The following is a 14,211-nucleotide window of genomic DNA, read 5'->3' as shown; positions in this document are numbered from 1 at the left end:
TAGTGAAGAACATTAAAGCTTTTGACACGTGACATTTTGTCTCAGATGTTAATTCAAAGTATTTGTTTAGCATTTATTTTGATCCCTTATTGTTTGGCTGTCAATGAATGAGACCTTACTTCATAATTGGGTGGATATGCAGACAGACCACCCACTGTTTAAATTTTAATTACTTTTCTATCTTGAGAAAGAAGTGTAGAGAGGTTTTACAGGTTAGGGCACTGTTTTTCTCTTCTATAAATACCTATCTGGGGGGGTAAACCAAGAATTTTGAGTGTCTTACCTCTTAGTCCAGGAACTTCTCAGAGGTTGGCTTCACCAGGACAGGGATTTGGAGATTCATTTGGAAAAAAAATAGAAGAAGAAAACTCTTTGAGTACTTGGTCAGTGGCAGCAGCCTTTTTTATGAACAATGAAAGAGTCCCTCCCCTTCCATGTGCCTTCCCCTTTTCTGGGACAGACTTCAAAGGCAGAGTTCATAATTCCTGCTAACTCATGATAAGCATGACTTGCTTTTGAAACATATCCATATTAGAACTGTAATTGTTGTTATCTGTGTTAACTGGTTACAGTTTTCATTCCTGAAAACAGAATTTAGATGAACAAACCATGATTTGAATGATACTGCTGAAATTACCTGCTTCTACAGGACCTTTGTCTCCTTACATGAGTTAGGCAACTTCTATCCATGCAGCAGATTGTGCTGTTCTTATTTGAATAATTTAGTGACATTTATTTTACATTCCAGAATGTAGGATGGGGGGTTTTTTTGTTGTTGTTGTTGTCAGGTGTTCTTATTTTTTTAGAATAAATCAGAAAGAAAAAAAGTGACACTTAAATGCTGGTTTACCACAAAGGAAGAAAAATGCCCTGTAACTGAGTGCAGTTTTCTGATCTGAGAAGGCACCAAATTAAGTTTTATGAATGCTGAGAACTTTTTAATTGATTTAGAATTGAACCATTAATGAACTAATATATGATCTGAGGACAGTAGACAACAGTATGAAATTATGAGGTAAGCAATTTTTGAAGTTACCTGCAGGAATAAATACAGATGTATTAAGTTTAAGACTAGGTTTGGGAAAAAAAAACACAACTGTAGGTGTTTTTTTGTAGTTCTTGGATTTCAGAAATGTTTTGGTACAAGTAGTGTTCCTTTGCAGCTGCCTTAAATGGAAAAGTGTGTTTCCCAAGTTAGTCCTGCAGTCTTTGACTCATATTTTTGATTCGAATGAAAGAGTGAAAATATAAAATTATTAGCTTCAGTGTGACTAGATTTTATTTTATTAGTGGTTTTAATTATTTTTTCCCCAGCTTCAGGCCTTCTCTTCTAAAATAATAGAATTTTTAAGCTTCAGCCTTTTTTTTCCCTTAGTAACACTGACTACTTCATTTCTTTGTAATTATAAACTTAAGAGCCAATAGGATTTCTGAATTTGTTGGTCTAGCAGGCTGGGAAATTTGATTTCTTCCCACCCACAAAGGCTCTTTCTCTTTTTTTTTAGGGTTTTTTTTTTAAATTTTTGGAGGTTTTTTAGTTTTGGCATTAAAGCACCAACTTTACAGTTGGTAAGACCTTCTTATTTCAGGTTATGCTCTTCTGTAGTTGCTGTACAGAGAGACAAATACCTTCAAATTAAAATTCAAATGCATCCTCTTAAAATTTTTGGTATTTTTGTTGGGTTTTGTGTAGTTCATATGGTAGCATGAAGGAGACAGGCTAGCAAAATTTTTGGACCCTATCATTCCAAGCACTGGAACATTCTATTGTGAGAAAATTCCTTCATAGTTATAAGCATAAAAAACAAGCGACTAAATTTCTAGAAAGTATAAATCAGTCTCTAGGTATATCTGTCTTTTATATGCCATGCATAGCTTTCTTTTAAAGTAGATCTGCATAGGAGAGATACCATGACGTCATGTATTTAGCCAACTCTGATTTGTTAAAATAATTAATGACTTAAAATGTGTTTGCAAAGTGCAGGTTACTTAGCCAAGGGTATATATATTGACCTGACATGTTAGGATAGTTACTCCATTTATTGATAATTACACTTTATTCAGTAATGGCCATAATATAGCTCTGGGGTCCCTTACTCTCAGGGCCTTTTGCTTCCCAGCATCTTCACGCAGGTTATCTTGTGGTCCTGCAATGTCAGGCATTCCCGTGGCATTGACTACTGGAAAAGAGAGAAGCTGCTGCAGGACTGCTGTGTCGCTGGAGGCTGTGCTGGTAACCCATTCCCAAATAATCTGCTTGCATCCTTCTCTCTCCCAAAAATCCCCATGGGCTATGAGAGCGTTGGATAGAAGGTGGAGGGGAAATGCTTGTCGTTGTGGCCTCCTTCCAGCTGCACAGAGTCTCTCGTTTTCCCCCTTTGCTTCTTTCCTTAATTTTTCTGTCCCTTTTGGCTAATGGTCTAAAGCTGGGTTTCTTACAGAATCACAGAATATGCTGAGCTGGAAGGGACCCATAAGGATCATCATGTCCAACCCTTAGCCCTGCACAGAACCATCCCCAAGAGTCACACCATGTGCCTGAGAGTATCATCCAAACACTTCTTGAACTCTGCCAGGCTTGGTGACCACTGCCCTGGGGAGCCTGTTTGGTGCCCAACCACCCTCTGGGGAAAGAACATTTTTCTAATATCCAGCCTAAACCTCCCCTGACACAACTTCAGGCCATTCCCTCAGGTTCTGTCACTGGTCACCCCAGAGAAGAGATCAGTGCCTGCCCCTCCTCTTCCTCTCCCAAGGAAGTTGTAACTGCAATGACCTCTCCCCTCAGTCTCTTCTCCAGCTGAACAGACCAAGTGCCCTCAGCCGCTCCTCACACGGCTTCAAATCAAGGCCCTTCACCATCTCTGTTCCCCTCCTTTGGACACTCTCTAACAGCTTCATATCTTTCTTACATTGTGGTGCCCCAAACTGCCACAATATTCAAGGTGAGGCTGCCCCAGGTCAGAGCAGAGATGGACAATCCCCTCCCTCGACCGGCTGGTGATGCTTTGCCTGATGCCCCCAGGACAGGGTTGGCCCTCCTGGCTGCCAGGGCACTGCTGACTCAGATTCCACTTGCTGTCGACCAGGACCCCCAGGGCCCTTTCCACGGCTCTGCTTTCCAGCATCTCATTCCCCAGTCTGTATGAACACCCAGAGTTGCCCCATCCCAGGTACAGAATCCAGCACTTCCCCTTGTTGAACTTCCCATGGTTGGTGATTGCCCAGTTCTCTCATTTGTTGAGGTCTCTCTGCAGGGCCTCCCTGCCTTTGAGGGAGTCAACAGCTCCTCCCAGTTTTGTATCATCTGCAAACTTGCTTAGTATCACTTCCAAATCCTGTATTCAAGTCACTTATTAAGATGTTTAAGAGCACAGGGCCCAAGATGGAGCCCTGTGGAATCCCACTAGTGACAGCTCACCAGTCTGATGTCACCCCATTCCCTATTACCCTCTGTGCCTGACCCATGAGCCAATTGCTCACCCACCACATGGTTTGTTTATCCAGCTGAATGCTGGACATTTGGTCCAGAAGGATCCTGTGAGAGACAGTATTGAAAGCTTTACCAAAATCCAAGAAGATTACATCAACTGGCTTCCTTTGTTCTGCTGGGTGAGTTACCATTTCATAAAAGGAAGTTGGGTTTGATAAGCAGGACTTTCCTCTCACGAAGCCATGCTGGCTGTGACCGATGACTTTATTGTCTTTCTGGTGTTTTTCAATAATTCCCACAATAATCTTCTCCATAACTTTACCAGGCACTGAAGTGAGACTGATATGCCTGTAGTTCCAGGATCCTCCTTCCTGCCATTCCTGAAAATTGGGACAATGTTCACCAGCTTCCAGTCAGCTGGGACCTTTCTGGGTTCCCAAGACCACTCAAAAATCATTGAGAGAGGTTCTGCAATGACATCAGCCAGCTCCTTGAGGCCCCACAGATTTGCAGGGATCCAGCTGGAGCAGCCCATCCTGCCCAATTTCAGGGTAGACTGGGAGTTGATCATTCTCACAGCCATGGTCCTCCAGCTCAGGGCACTGAGACCCCCTTGGTCTGTCATCCATGTTGAAGACAGAGGCAAAGAAAGCATTAAACACCTCTGCCTTGTCTCTGTTTCTGTTTATGAGGTGACCATCCTCATCCTGTAATAAATTATATTTCTCTGCTGCCTATTGCCATTAATATATTTGAAAAAACTCTTTTTATTGTCCCCCCAGCTTCTGGCTAGTTTCAACTCCGGTTGAGCTTTGGCCACATGAATTTCCTCCCACCCCGTAGATATGGATATTGTCCCTATCTGTAGGGACAGAAATATCCATAGATTCAGGAAGTTGGATACAGAAGCAGCCTGACTGTCAAGAGATGTTGAGCTTTGAATATTTTGACTAGTTTTCGTCATCACTGAGATTTTTGTCCAAAATAAAGCCAACTGAAGTGTAGACATAGGAGCCTAACTTTGAGCAAAACAGTTTGAAAAGCACAGCTGCTGTTTGCAAAATTGAGCTTTGTAATGATTGTAATGTGCAACAAAGTATAAGCAGTCTTTTTTTCCTGTACATGTATTTATGTTATTGACAGCTTTACAGAGAAATGGCTGTAGTTCTCTGGATTTTGTGGATAGCTACATAAAACATTGGCATGCCTGGAGAAGAGAAGGCTCTGGGGGGATCTTGTGGCACCTTGCAGTACCTAAAGGGGGCCTGCCTACAAAAGAACCCCTTTTACAGGGGCATGTAGTGATATGACATGGGGGAATGGCTTTAAACTGAAACTGAGTGGGTTTAGATAAGATGTAAGGAAGTTCTTCACTGTGAGGGTGGTGAGGCACCGGAACAGATTGCTCAGAGAGGTTTTGGACTTCTCATCTCTGGAGTTTTTCAAGACCAGGCTGGATGGGGCTCTGAGCAACCTGATCTAGTGGAAGGTGTCCTGTCCCTCGCAGGGGGTTGGAGCTCATGATCTTCAATCTCCCTTCCAATGCAAACCATTCTATGATTCTATGATTTTTATATTACTTTTGTATTGTTTTGCTATCTGTGAAATTTTCTGTCCTGTTTGTTAAAAAAAAATGAAAATTTACAGGGAAATTGATCTATAAAGCACAGTACTTACTTAATAACTTGCTTTTTTTAAATTTACTCTTCACAAGGAAGGTGCAATGCTTTCCTTTTTCCTTGCTACTTGCTTTATTGATTCAATAAAAAGTAATAATTTCACTTTTATTGCATTTCAGCATTTCATATTCTCTATTTCAAACAAGATTTATAACAGAATCATGCCAGTATTTTTATCACTGCCTTTTTTTTCAGATAGACTAGGAAAAGAATCCCTAAGGTAACTGTACTAAACTATTACAGTTAAGAAACCCACAGTGCAGTGACTGGTCTTTAAAAAATTTTCCTTTTTTTTTTTAATTAAATTGCTCCCTTTTTTTTTTAATACTTTTTTTTTTAAACTACTCTAATGAAGTTCACATTATGTATTAGATGTTCAGTGATGCAAGCAGGTCATGTGATACCCCTTCAATGATAGCAAATATAAAGTAGTGGCAAAAATAGCATTTTCCCAAGAAAAGCAGTCATAAAGTCCTCGAGATCACCTTAGATTCTGTCGTTCAGTTTTCATGGTTTAGTGGGTAATTTCCTTAAAAATTGATAGTCTCTTGTCCCCCTCCATCCATGTAAAATGGACATCTGTGTTCCACAGTCACATACTTACAATTTAATCAGCCTAGGATCTTACTGGGCAGAGGGGTGTACAATACAAAACTTCCCAGTGGCCTGGAAGTGGTCCAACAAAATACACTTATCATTACAGATGACAGAAAAGAATGAAGTTTGTTACATGCTTTCTGCTAACGCTTACTCAAAATTTATATGGTGATTCAAAAACATGAAAAAAAATAGTTTCGCTTACTCCAGTTCCAGTCACAGAATGATCTTATTTTTTTTGTGTTTCTTCACTGAGTACATGATGGCTAAAAGTCTTTTTCCCAATTACGTATTTTCTTCAGTTTGAAGAAATTTTATATGTCAGCATGGTGTAAGATTGAAGTCATAAGCGATAGACAGAATTGTCTATCTTGAAATACTGAAGTTTGCAGAATGTGGCATGGGTGTTGTATTAGCCAGAAGCAAATGCTTCCCCTGTATTATATAATATCTGAAAAAACCTTCAGCAAGGGGCAACCTTCATGTTAATGATGCTAGATACATCTCTCACAGCAAAGCTTTAAATTATCTGTGTACTTAAATCAAAGGGCCACGACTCTGTGGTTTGTCTAGATCCGTCATGAAGTGGTAGAAGTATTGGCGTGGTAGAGGGGAAAATAGCTGTTGAGCAAAAGTTACAAAGTCAGCTGGACAGCAGCAAGCACTACATGTTAGTGTTCATATCCCAATGTGCATGCTGTACTTTTTGCACAATTGTTTTCAGACTGAAAAAGTGACCTGAGCAGCATTATGCAGAACAGGTAATGATTCACAAAAGAAAAATAGTAACTATGTAAAGATACTTATTTTTTACTTCTTCTGATCATCTAGTTATTAACAGGAAGACTGAGATTTCCTTGTTCAGTAGATTTTAATTTGAAGATGAATTCTTTCCGAAAGAAATCATCTTTTACCTTCTAGCATCATAGTTTTTCTGTGGCTGGGTCAATTGCCTTTCAATTCACTTTAGGCTAAATAATTTATTTACCAGTAGAAATGTGTCTTATCCCATTTATGCAATGAAGCCTTCATATGTTTTAAACACATATAAAAAATCATACAGCATTTACTAATATTGGGATTTAAAAAAAACCCAACAAACCAACATACAGTAATATGTATTTTTGCATTAATTCTTTAAAATAACTTTTAGAAACCTACTAAGTTGGGGAGGTATATATTTTTCTCTATAAAGATAGCAGTGTGATAAAATATTTTGTTGAAAAGGTGCAATACAAGTACTGAGAGAGTAGTGCAGCTTTTGTCTCCCTGTCTGTGATAGTCAAATAAGTAGTGCTGTTTTCACTTACACAATTAATCCTTGTAATACTGAGATATGCAAAATTTCAGATTAGATAAATTGTTGTGAAAATCATTGTACTATTAAATGTCATATAAGCTTTTAAACTTTGAAATTTCTGAGTCCATAATTTAAGAAGTTTTGATAATTTTAGCATAGTATTACACAAAATTATGAAAAAGGAAAACAGTGAAAATAATAAGGAAGATAAAATTTCATAATTAATAATATTTTTAAAGTTATTTTTATTTTTTAAGGTAATAGAGTTCGTTATGTTTGTGATTTATTTTACAGAATAGAAAAATATGGGATAGTAGTTGCAGTGAATTTACAAACGCTGTGTAGCATCATGTATAATACTATGAATTTTGAAACAGATGGCAACATGATCCCATCACACATCAAAGGTATAAACTGGCAGCAGCACTCAGAGGTTCACTTTCTCCTTCACAAAGGGAAAGTTTTTTAATCTGTTTTGAGCTTAAACAAGTAATACTATCCTTGTTAAAGTACAGCTTTGTCTTTTTTTGTTAACTGTGGTTTTTTTCAGGCTGTTACAAAGTTATCCTGTAATCCCAAACTCCCCTGTCTTTCTCCCATATGCACCTGATGTTGGTTTACTCTTGTAAGAGGTTGAATGAGCACAGCTGTGGGAGAGAGGAGTTTACAGGCAGGGAGGGCAATGTGCTGAGTGCTAACATAGTAAATTCTGTAGGAAGACCACAGAACAGCACCTTACACAGACACAGTTTTTGTAATACCTTTGTGTTAGTGAAAGGATGTAGCTATCTTTTTCATGTAGGCAGCGTAGCAAGGAAGGGTAGAAAATATCACGACCACCCCTGTGAGCATTGAATATTGTTGTATTCTTGGTTGTTAATAAAGAAGTAGGTATACTTGCTTACGTTGTTTCCTCTCTTGTTGAATAGGAAGGTAGCAGTGACTGTGCAGCTTCTTCCTTTTACCACATATAATGTGATATGAGGAAAAATCAGAAATTGGGTCTACTGCACATTGACTTTTATGTGGCCTTGTAGTTGATACTAGGTCAGATAAAAATATGCAGTCATCACCACGCTGTAGAAGAGAGCAACAGTATAATTGTTTTTTGGAACAGTGAAGATCATGGTTCAGCTCAGCACACACTTTTCTGGGTGATTTTGCGGAATATTTTGTGACAAAGTCTGGCTTTAAGAATTGCTCTTCAGAGTGAATGGGAGAAAATAGTAACCAGAAACTAAGGGATTTTTAATTTTTCATTTTAATAAATGATTTAAATAACATATAAATGTGTTGATTTAACTTTGTATAGATGGGAGCCATCAATTCTATATAAATTTTATCAAGATTTTGTGTACCCTTATGTTGTAAATTTTTTATTTCAAATCACAGTGTGTATATGATACTGATAAATGAGTACTTTTGCACTGAGGAAGTATATAACTCAAAGAGTTGTAAGCAAAATTTAATTCTTATGCAGTCAGCAAAGTAAAGTCTTATTAGGTTTTCTGTGTCTTCTTCCTTAGTTCCTGTAGATGCAAATATCTCTGGAGACAGAGACATCTCAAATTCTGCATGAGGCATCCAAGAAGAATATAGGGCAAGTGCAGAGGCACTTTCCTGTTCAGGCAGTTCAGGAAAAGACAGAGGCTGAGATGAAAGTCAGACAGGTTTGTTTACCTCAGTTATACTGTTTACAGCTAGCAACATCATCCAGTTTGTGCAGAAGCAGCTGTTCTAGTGCTCCAGATTGTGGGGTGTACACATCAGTGTGTGAGACTGAGCACTCTTATAAGCCACATAAAGCCCTACATGATATTTCAATTACTTTCATTAGTAAGCACAAGGTAAAATAGCTTGCAAAATTATGTAAAATTTGATCTAGCCATGCAGGGGTTTTGGGATGGAATGTAGAAGAAAAGTGAGCTCATGTTTTTAAATGATGGGAGGCAGACCTTTTTTGCCATTTGGCACTGTGGTGTGGTGAAATATGGAGAAGCATGATGTAATCTAGTTTTTCTACAGAAAGAGCAAACTTATCTGTCTCTGCAGTCTGTAAGTGATTTGGCTACTCCTTGGCTGAAAGAATCAATGCAAGGTGTAAAGCTTTATTAATCCTGAAGTTTTGCTTTTCTGTGGGGCAGACTGTGCTGCAGAATTCCAGCATTACTTTAAGTCCAGTGCTCTGGAGAGTAGTCTCATACTCATTTGCAAATATTCAAAAACAGCTGAGAGTATTAAATTTCTTTCTTGCAATGCTAGTCAAGCATGTATCCACTTAGCTAATTTTAAAAATCATAGTTTTATTTAAGTCTATCTTCTTCCTCTCTGATAATTGTGAATGAGAGTGACAGTGAGCCTTCAGTTAAAATAGCAGTTTCAAGCAGACATTTAGTAGAATTTTTCATTGCAGTGCATTTAGTGTGAGAATTCACTGGGATGCATATGGATGCTAAGTCTTTAAAATCAAAATCAATTTCATTTCCTCTTCACTGTTATTTCTAACAATAGACCTTGAAAATGTATTTAGGTGATTTTTCTTTAGAGAAAATCATTACACATTATACTAGTAATCATTTTACTATTCTATAAAATTTCAACCAACCAGTTCCGTATAGAGTGAAGACAGAATCACTACCAAAATATTCACTAACCTCAAGAAGTAAATTTTCAGTATTTTTGTTCCCTGTTAACAAGAGAAGTAGTATTAATTAAACTTCAATTAGTTGTGCAGTTCTGAACATTCAAAAAGTTGTCCAGTGTATGTATTGAACTGATTAGAAATGTCATATTTCCCATCAAATAAATGCAGCCTCACTTTCATCTTTCACTGAAGAATTGTCCTCTACACATGGTTCCATATACTTCTGTGAAGGATATAATGGAAAAATTCAGAAAATATTTCCTGCACATAGTATATATGAGTTTTATGTAGCCTCTTGCAAGAGTTTTAGCTTACAGACATGCTGAAAATAACTTATTATTTTATTGTGCTCTGTTTTGTTTTTAATAACTTCAAAATTCAGCATGGGGATAAACCACGACAATGACCACCCATCCTGTGCAGATGGCGTCCATATCATGTCTGGGGAGTGGATTAAAGGACAGAATCTTGGGGATGTTTCATGGTCTCAATGCAGCAGGGAAGATCTGGAAAGATTTCTCAGGTATATCATTCAAGAAAAAGAACTCTTACTGTATGTCTTTTACAAATAGTTGCAATAAATATTCTGAAATCATAAGTTTTCAATATTTTTTAATTCTGAGGGGTATTTGTCATTGCATAATCCGTCAAAATATTTGAAATCATCATAATGTAATATTTGACAGATTTATTAAAATCAGTTTTCAGCAATTATATTTATTTTTATATTTCAGTGTGTTAATGCACATGATTATAATTTTATATACTTATATACACATTTTATATACTTATATACACATTTTATGTATGTAAATATGTTTACAGTGTATTAATATGTTGTGTATTGAAGTGTTGGACAGTGAATGACACATGAACACTCTGCAGATTCTCTGATCTACGTTGTGCCATTCAATATAAAACCTTGCAGTATAATTACATTTCGTTAATTTTTAAATACAAATTTACTATGAGATACTTAATAGAGAATAGTATACCTAGAAAAAGAAACATTTAGTTTCACTCTGAGTTTCTGAAATTGCATCTGTTCCCTAGAGTTCTGTTCCTTTATAAAGTTTATAGCTATATCTGTTGCGAATTTACTTGCAGCAGTTAAGGTGGTCTGCTCTAGGATAATAGAATAGTCAGTGTAACTTAAATAAGTCAGTATGATACATTTGTACTGAATCTGGACAGAAATCAGAATCACGACTTGGTACTTTAACAAGTTTAATTTTCAAATATTTTTTTCTTCGGTTTTTGAGAAAAGTTAAATTTTCGGCTACTAGCTCAGAAACATATGTATTTTTAAATACATATATATATGTATATATAAAAAATAATTTGCAATTATTAATTTGAAGTCCAGCTGGATGTGAAAACTACACTACATGATTTTTTCTATGCATTATAATTTTTCTACTTTTTTATAATTGTTTAAATCGCTATCAAAATCTTAATCCATTAAGTAAATTTTAAACTAAAATGTTGACCAACGCTTTCCTGAAATGCCTTTAATAGCTGATAAATTATATTGTCTTTCTGCAAATGTGCAACAGCAGCACATACCATTAACTTAGAACAAGTAAACCATGTTAATTTATATGTGAACAACAGCCCAATGCTGATGAATAAAAAGCTCTTAAGAGTCCACATATTTCTAACGTTGTACACAGGATTAAGTCAGCGTGACAATGAGACTCTTTAGGATTGCTCAGCATATGAATCTCTGCATATTACCAGGTCAAAGGCCAGTAACTGTCTGGTACAGACGAATCCTCAGAGCCTCAATTCTGTGATTATTCCCTCCAAGCTCCCAGGAATGACCTACACTGCAGATGAACAGTGTCAGATTCTTTTTGGACCAACTGCTTCCTTTTGCCAAGAAATGCAGGTAAGACTGTGTGCGTACTGCAGAAAGTACACCTACCAGCTAATTTTTCATGTGAGAGATACTTTTGTACATGTGTTTGATAGAAAGAGAACATAGCACCTTTGAAGTAAGAAGTTTACGCTCGCTTTCCGAAGTTAATATGCACATTTTCATTGATTTATCTTGTAAGGCTTGCTTTGGGTCTCCAAATATCCTGAAACGTGTTTTATCATATCGTGCCATTGATACCTTCTTTGTACTTTAGAGACAGAAGATGTCATAGTGTTAAAACATCTTGTTGCAGCAAGTGGAATATTTGCAGTTTATTCCACTGGGACCAGATTTTGTGTGTAGGTTCCATTTTATTATGTTTTGGGTCCTTGAATCTCCATATCTGACCTTCAGAAGAATAGTGGTGTTAGCTGGGCTTTCTGCACTGCTGAATGTACCCTGCCTCCCAGCAGTCTCCCGTGAGCCCAGGCAGGCCTGTACAGTGCCATGACAACAGGAGTTCCAAAAACTGAGTTTCCTGACATTGCTTCGTGCCATTGTGTGAAGCAGTGTCACTATATATAAATTTTAAAAACACTGATTAGCAAAATTGAAGAGGTCTTCATAATGAAATGGAAATCAATATTTATTAATAAATATTAAACATCTGATTGATGAAGAAGAAGAAGAAGAAGAAGAAGAAGAAGAAGAATGGTTTTAACAGAGAAAAATCAACCTCCTTTGAATCAACAGGACAGACTAAACATGTTGGATGCCCTTGACATGATAACTAAGACAAGATGGGGAGAAGATATTACACATGTATAAAGAACACAGAGTATGGGCTGATAGAACAGGGACTAGGAGGAACTGTGAAATAAAATTTCATCAGAATCGGGGGGCTGGTAGCCTGGAGAGGTTAGCAGCATTTAGTATGAAAGCATATTTGCTTTCTCCTTTAGTTCTTTAGTTCTCTTCCTCTTTTCAGCTTGGACGTAGTATTATTTCTTTAGAGACTTTTGCTGAGTCTAATTTTTATCTAAAAGTTCTTGAAGGAAACATTGCAATATGTGTATGACTAACGTGTGCTGAGAGTGGTATAACTGAGAAGACAAAAAAAAGACCCATAGGTTACTGGATTTTATTTTAGCTGTCTGATTGCTTGTGGAAACATTTTCACTCCAGACATGAGAAGTAGAAGTCAATGTCAGTTAAATTTAGTGCATATTAACCAGGTGGTGTTCAACTATTTGCACAGGCTCTTGGTGCTGGTAGCTAATTGTCCATTTCTAGTCGTCCTCAATCATGTTCCCCTCTTCTGGCATTTTGTACGTAAGAGGACACCTTTCAGCTAAATCACTGCTAATCAATTTAGATTTTCATCTAAATAAATCCTTCTGCCTTTTCCCACTAACTGGATCATTATATTTGTATTGACTATTTATATTTCTATTAAAATAATCAGTTTATGAAAATTCATATTAAATATTAATATTAACATAACATTGTAACTGAAAAGATAATGTGGGTTTGCTGTGAAGAAAGAACATAGTAGTGATGCAAGACAAGACAATACAAAGGCCAGTAGTCTTTTCCACTATTCTTTTTTCCTGACAAACTGCAAAGTAGTTTTAGTTCTCTTCATAAAACCGAGTGTGTTGCTTGATAACCTTATGATCTTAACAGTTAGAAAAAGAGAGCCCATAACAGTTTCTGCAAAGAGAACAAGGGGAAGAACCTTCTGCAGTTTCTCCAAAATCCTCTCCAAAACTGGCAACCCAGAACTGAAAACCATATAATCAAATACTGAAGCAAAAAAATTGTTGTAATGAATTTTTAAGAACTTTGGATCTATTAAAAGGATTTTAGATGCAAATAATGACTATGTTGACTTCAACCTTCCAAATAATTGCATTTTACTTATTATGAAGGTGATTCGAAGTTCTCTGTGTTAATTGTGCAGATTATTGTGGCTGTCATTGGAGAAGTGAACATTTAGAAGACCTTTCTAAATTGAATACAGTATTTCATTAGTCAATGTGTTAATTTACTAAAATAATTATTTAATTATACATAGATGACCACTGAATATTCTGTGATATCCAGACTACTTCCTTTAGTCTCTGTATATTCTCTGCTACTCTGCCAGTAACTGGCAGTTTATTATGATTATACATGTTGTCCACAAGCCAGGAAATGAGAGAAACATACTCCTCGAAGGTTCATTTAAACATCAGTAAATCCAACAATTTATAGCCCAGGATTTCTTGGACACATTCTACTTGCTGAACAGTTCATGCACTTCAGTATAACTGTGTAAAAGATAAATTATGAACTTATGTCACAGTCTTACATTTTTTATGACTGGAAGATAACTGGATGAGCAGAGTTCCATGCAATCTTATACATTAAGCAACTATTTTTAGTATATAACATCTATTCAACTAAGAAATCAAGCAAGTAATGATGGTACACAACTTTCTAATTGTACAAATATCAGTGTTACAATCAATAATGCATTTCCACTGAGATAAAGTTTTTACAAGTGGTGTTACTAAGCAGCACTTAAGGATAATTAAGTCATGTTACATGACAACCTCTGAGAATCAGTGCAAGTGTAAATGATTTTCCCTTGCTATCAAGAATTCCTCTTTATAATGCAATGACTGAAGCAAAGGACTGAAGGAACCATTGAGG

At 36.7% G+C, this 14,211-nt stretch overlaps 1 protein-coding gene across 1 annotated transcript in view; it reads left to right on the top strand.

Moving 5' to 3' along the window:
- Window positions 1-14,211, top strand: part of ADAMTS19 (ADAM metallopeptidase with thrombospondin type 1 motif 19) — a 138,070-nt gene that overhangs the window by 75,668 nt on the left and 48,191 nt on the right. The window contains exons 9-10 of the mRNA XM_027671014.1: window positions 10,036-10,176; window positions 11,394-11,544. Of these exons, the coding sequence (XP_027526815.1) occupies window positions 10,036-10,176; window positions 11,394-11,544 (292 nt within the window). The remainder of the gene's footprint in view (window positions 1-10,035; window positions 10,177-11,393; window positions 11,545-14,211) is intronic.

The sequence above is a fragment of the Neopelma chrysocephalum genome, unplaced genomic scaffold, assembly GCF_003984885.1.
Source record: "Neopelma chrysocephalum unplaced genomic scaffold, ASM398488v2 Primary Assembly neopelma1_97017, whole genome shotgun sequence".
NCBI classification, from domain to species: Eukaryota; Metazoa; Chordata; class Aves; order Passeriformes; family Pipridae; genus Neopelma; species Neopelma chrysocephalum.
The sequence above is the reverse complement of the archived record's forward strand: the minus strand, read 5'-3'. Positions and strand labels throughout refer to the sequence as shown.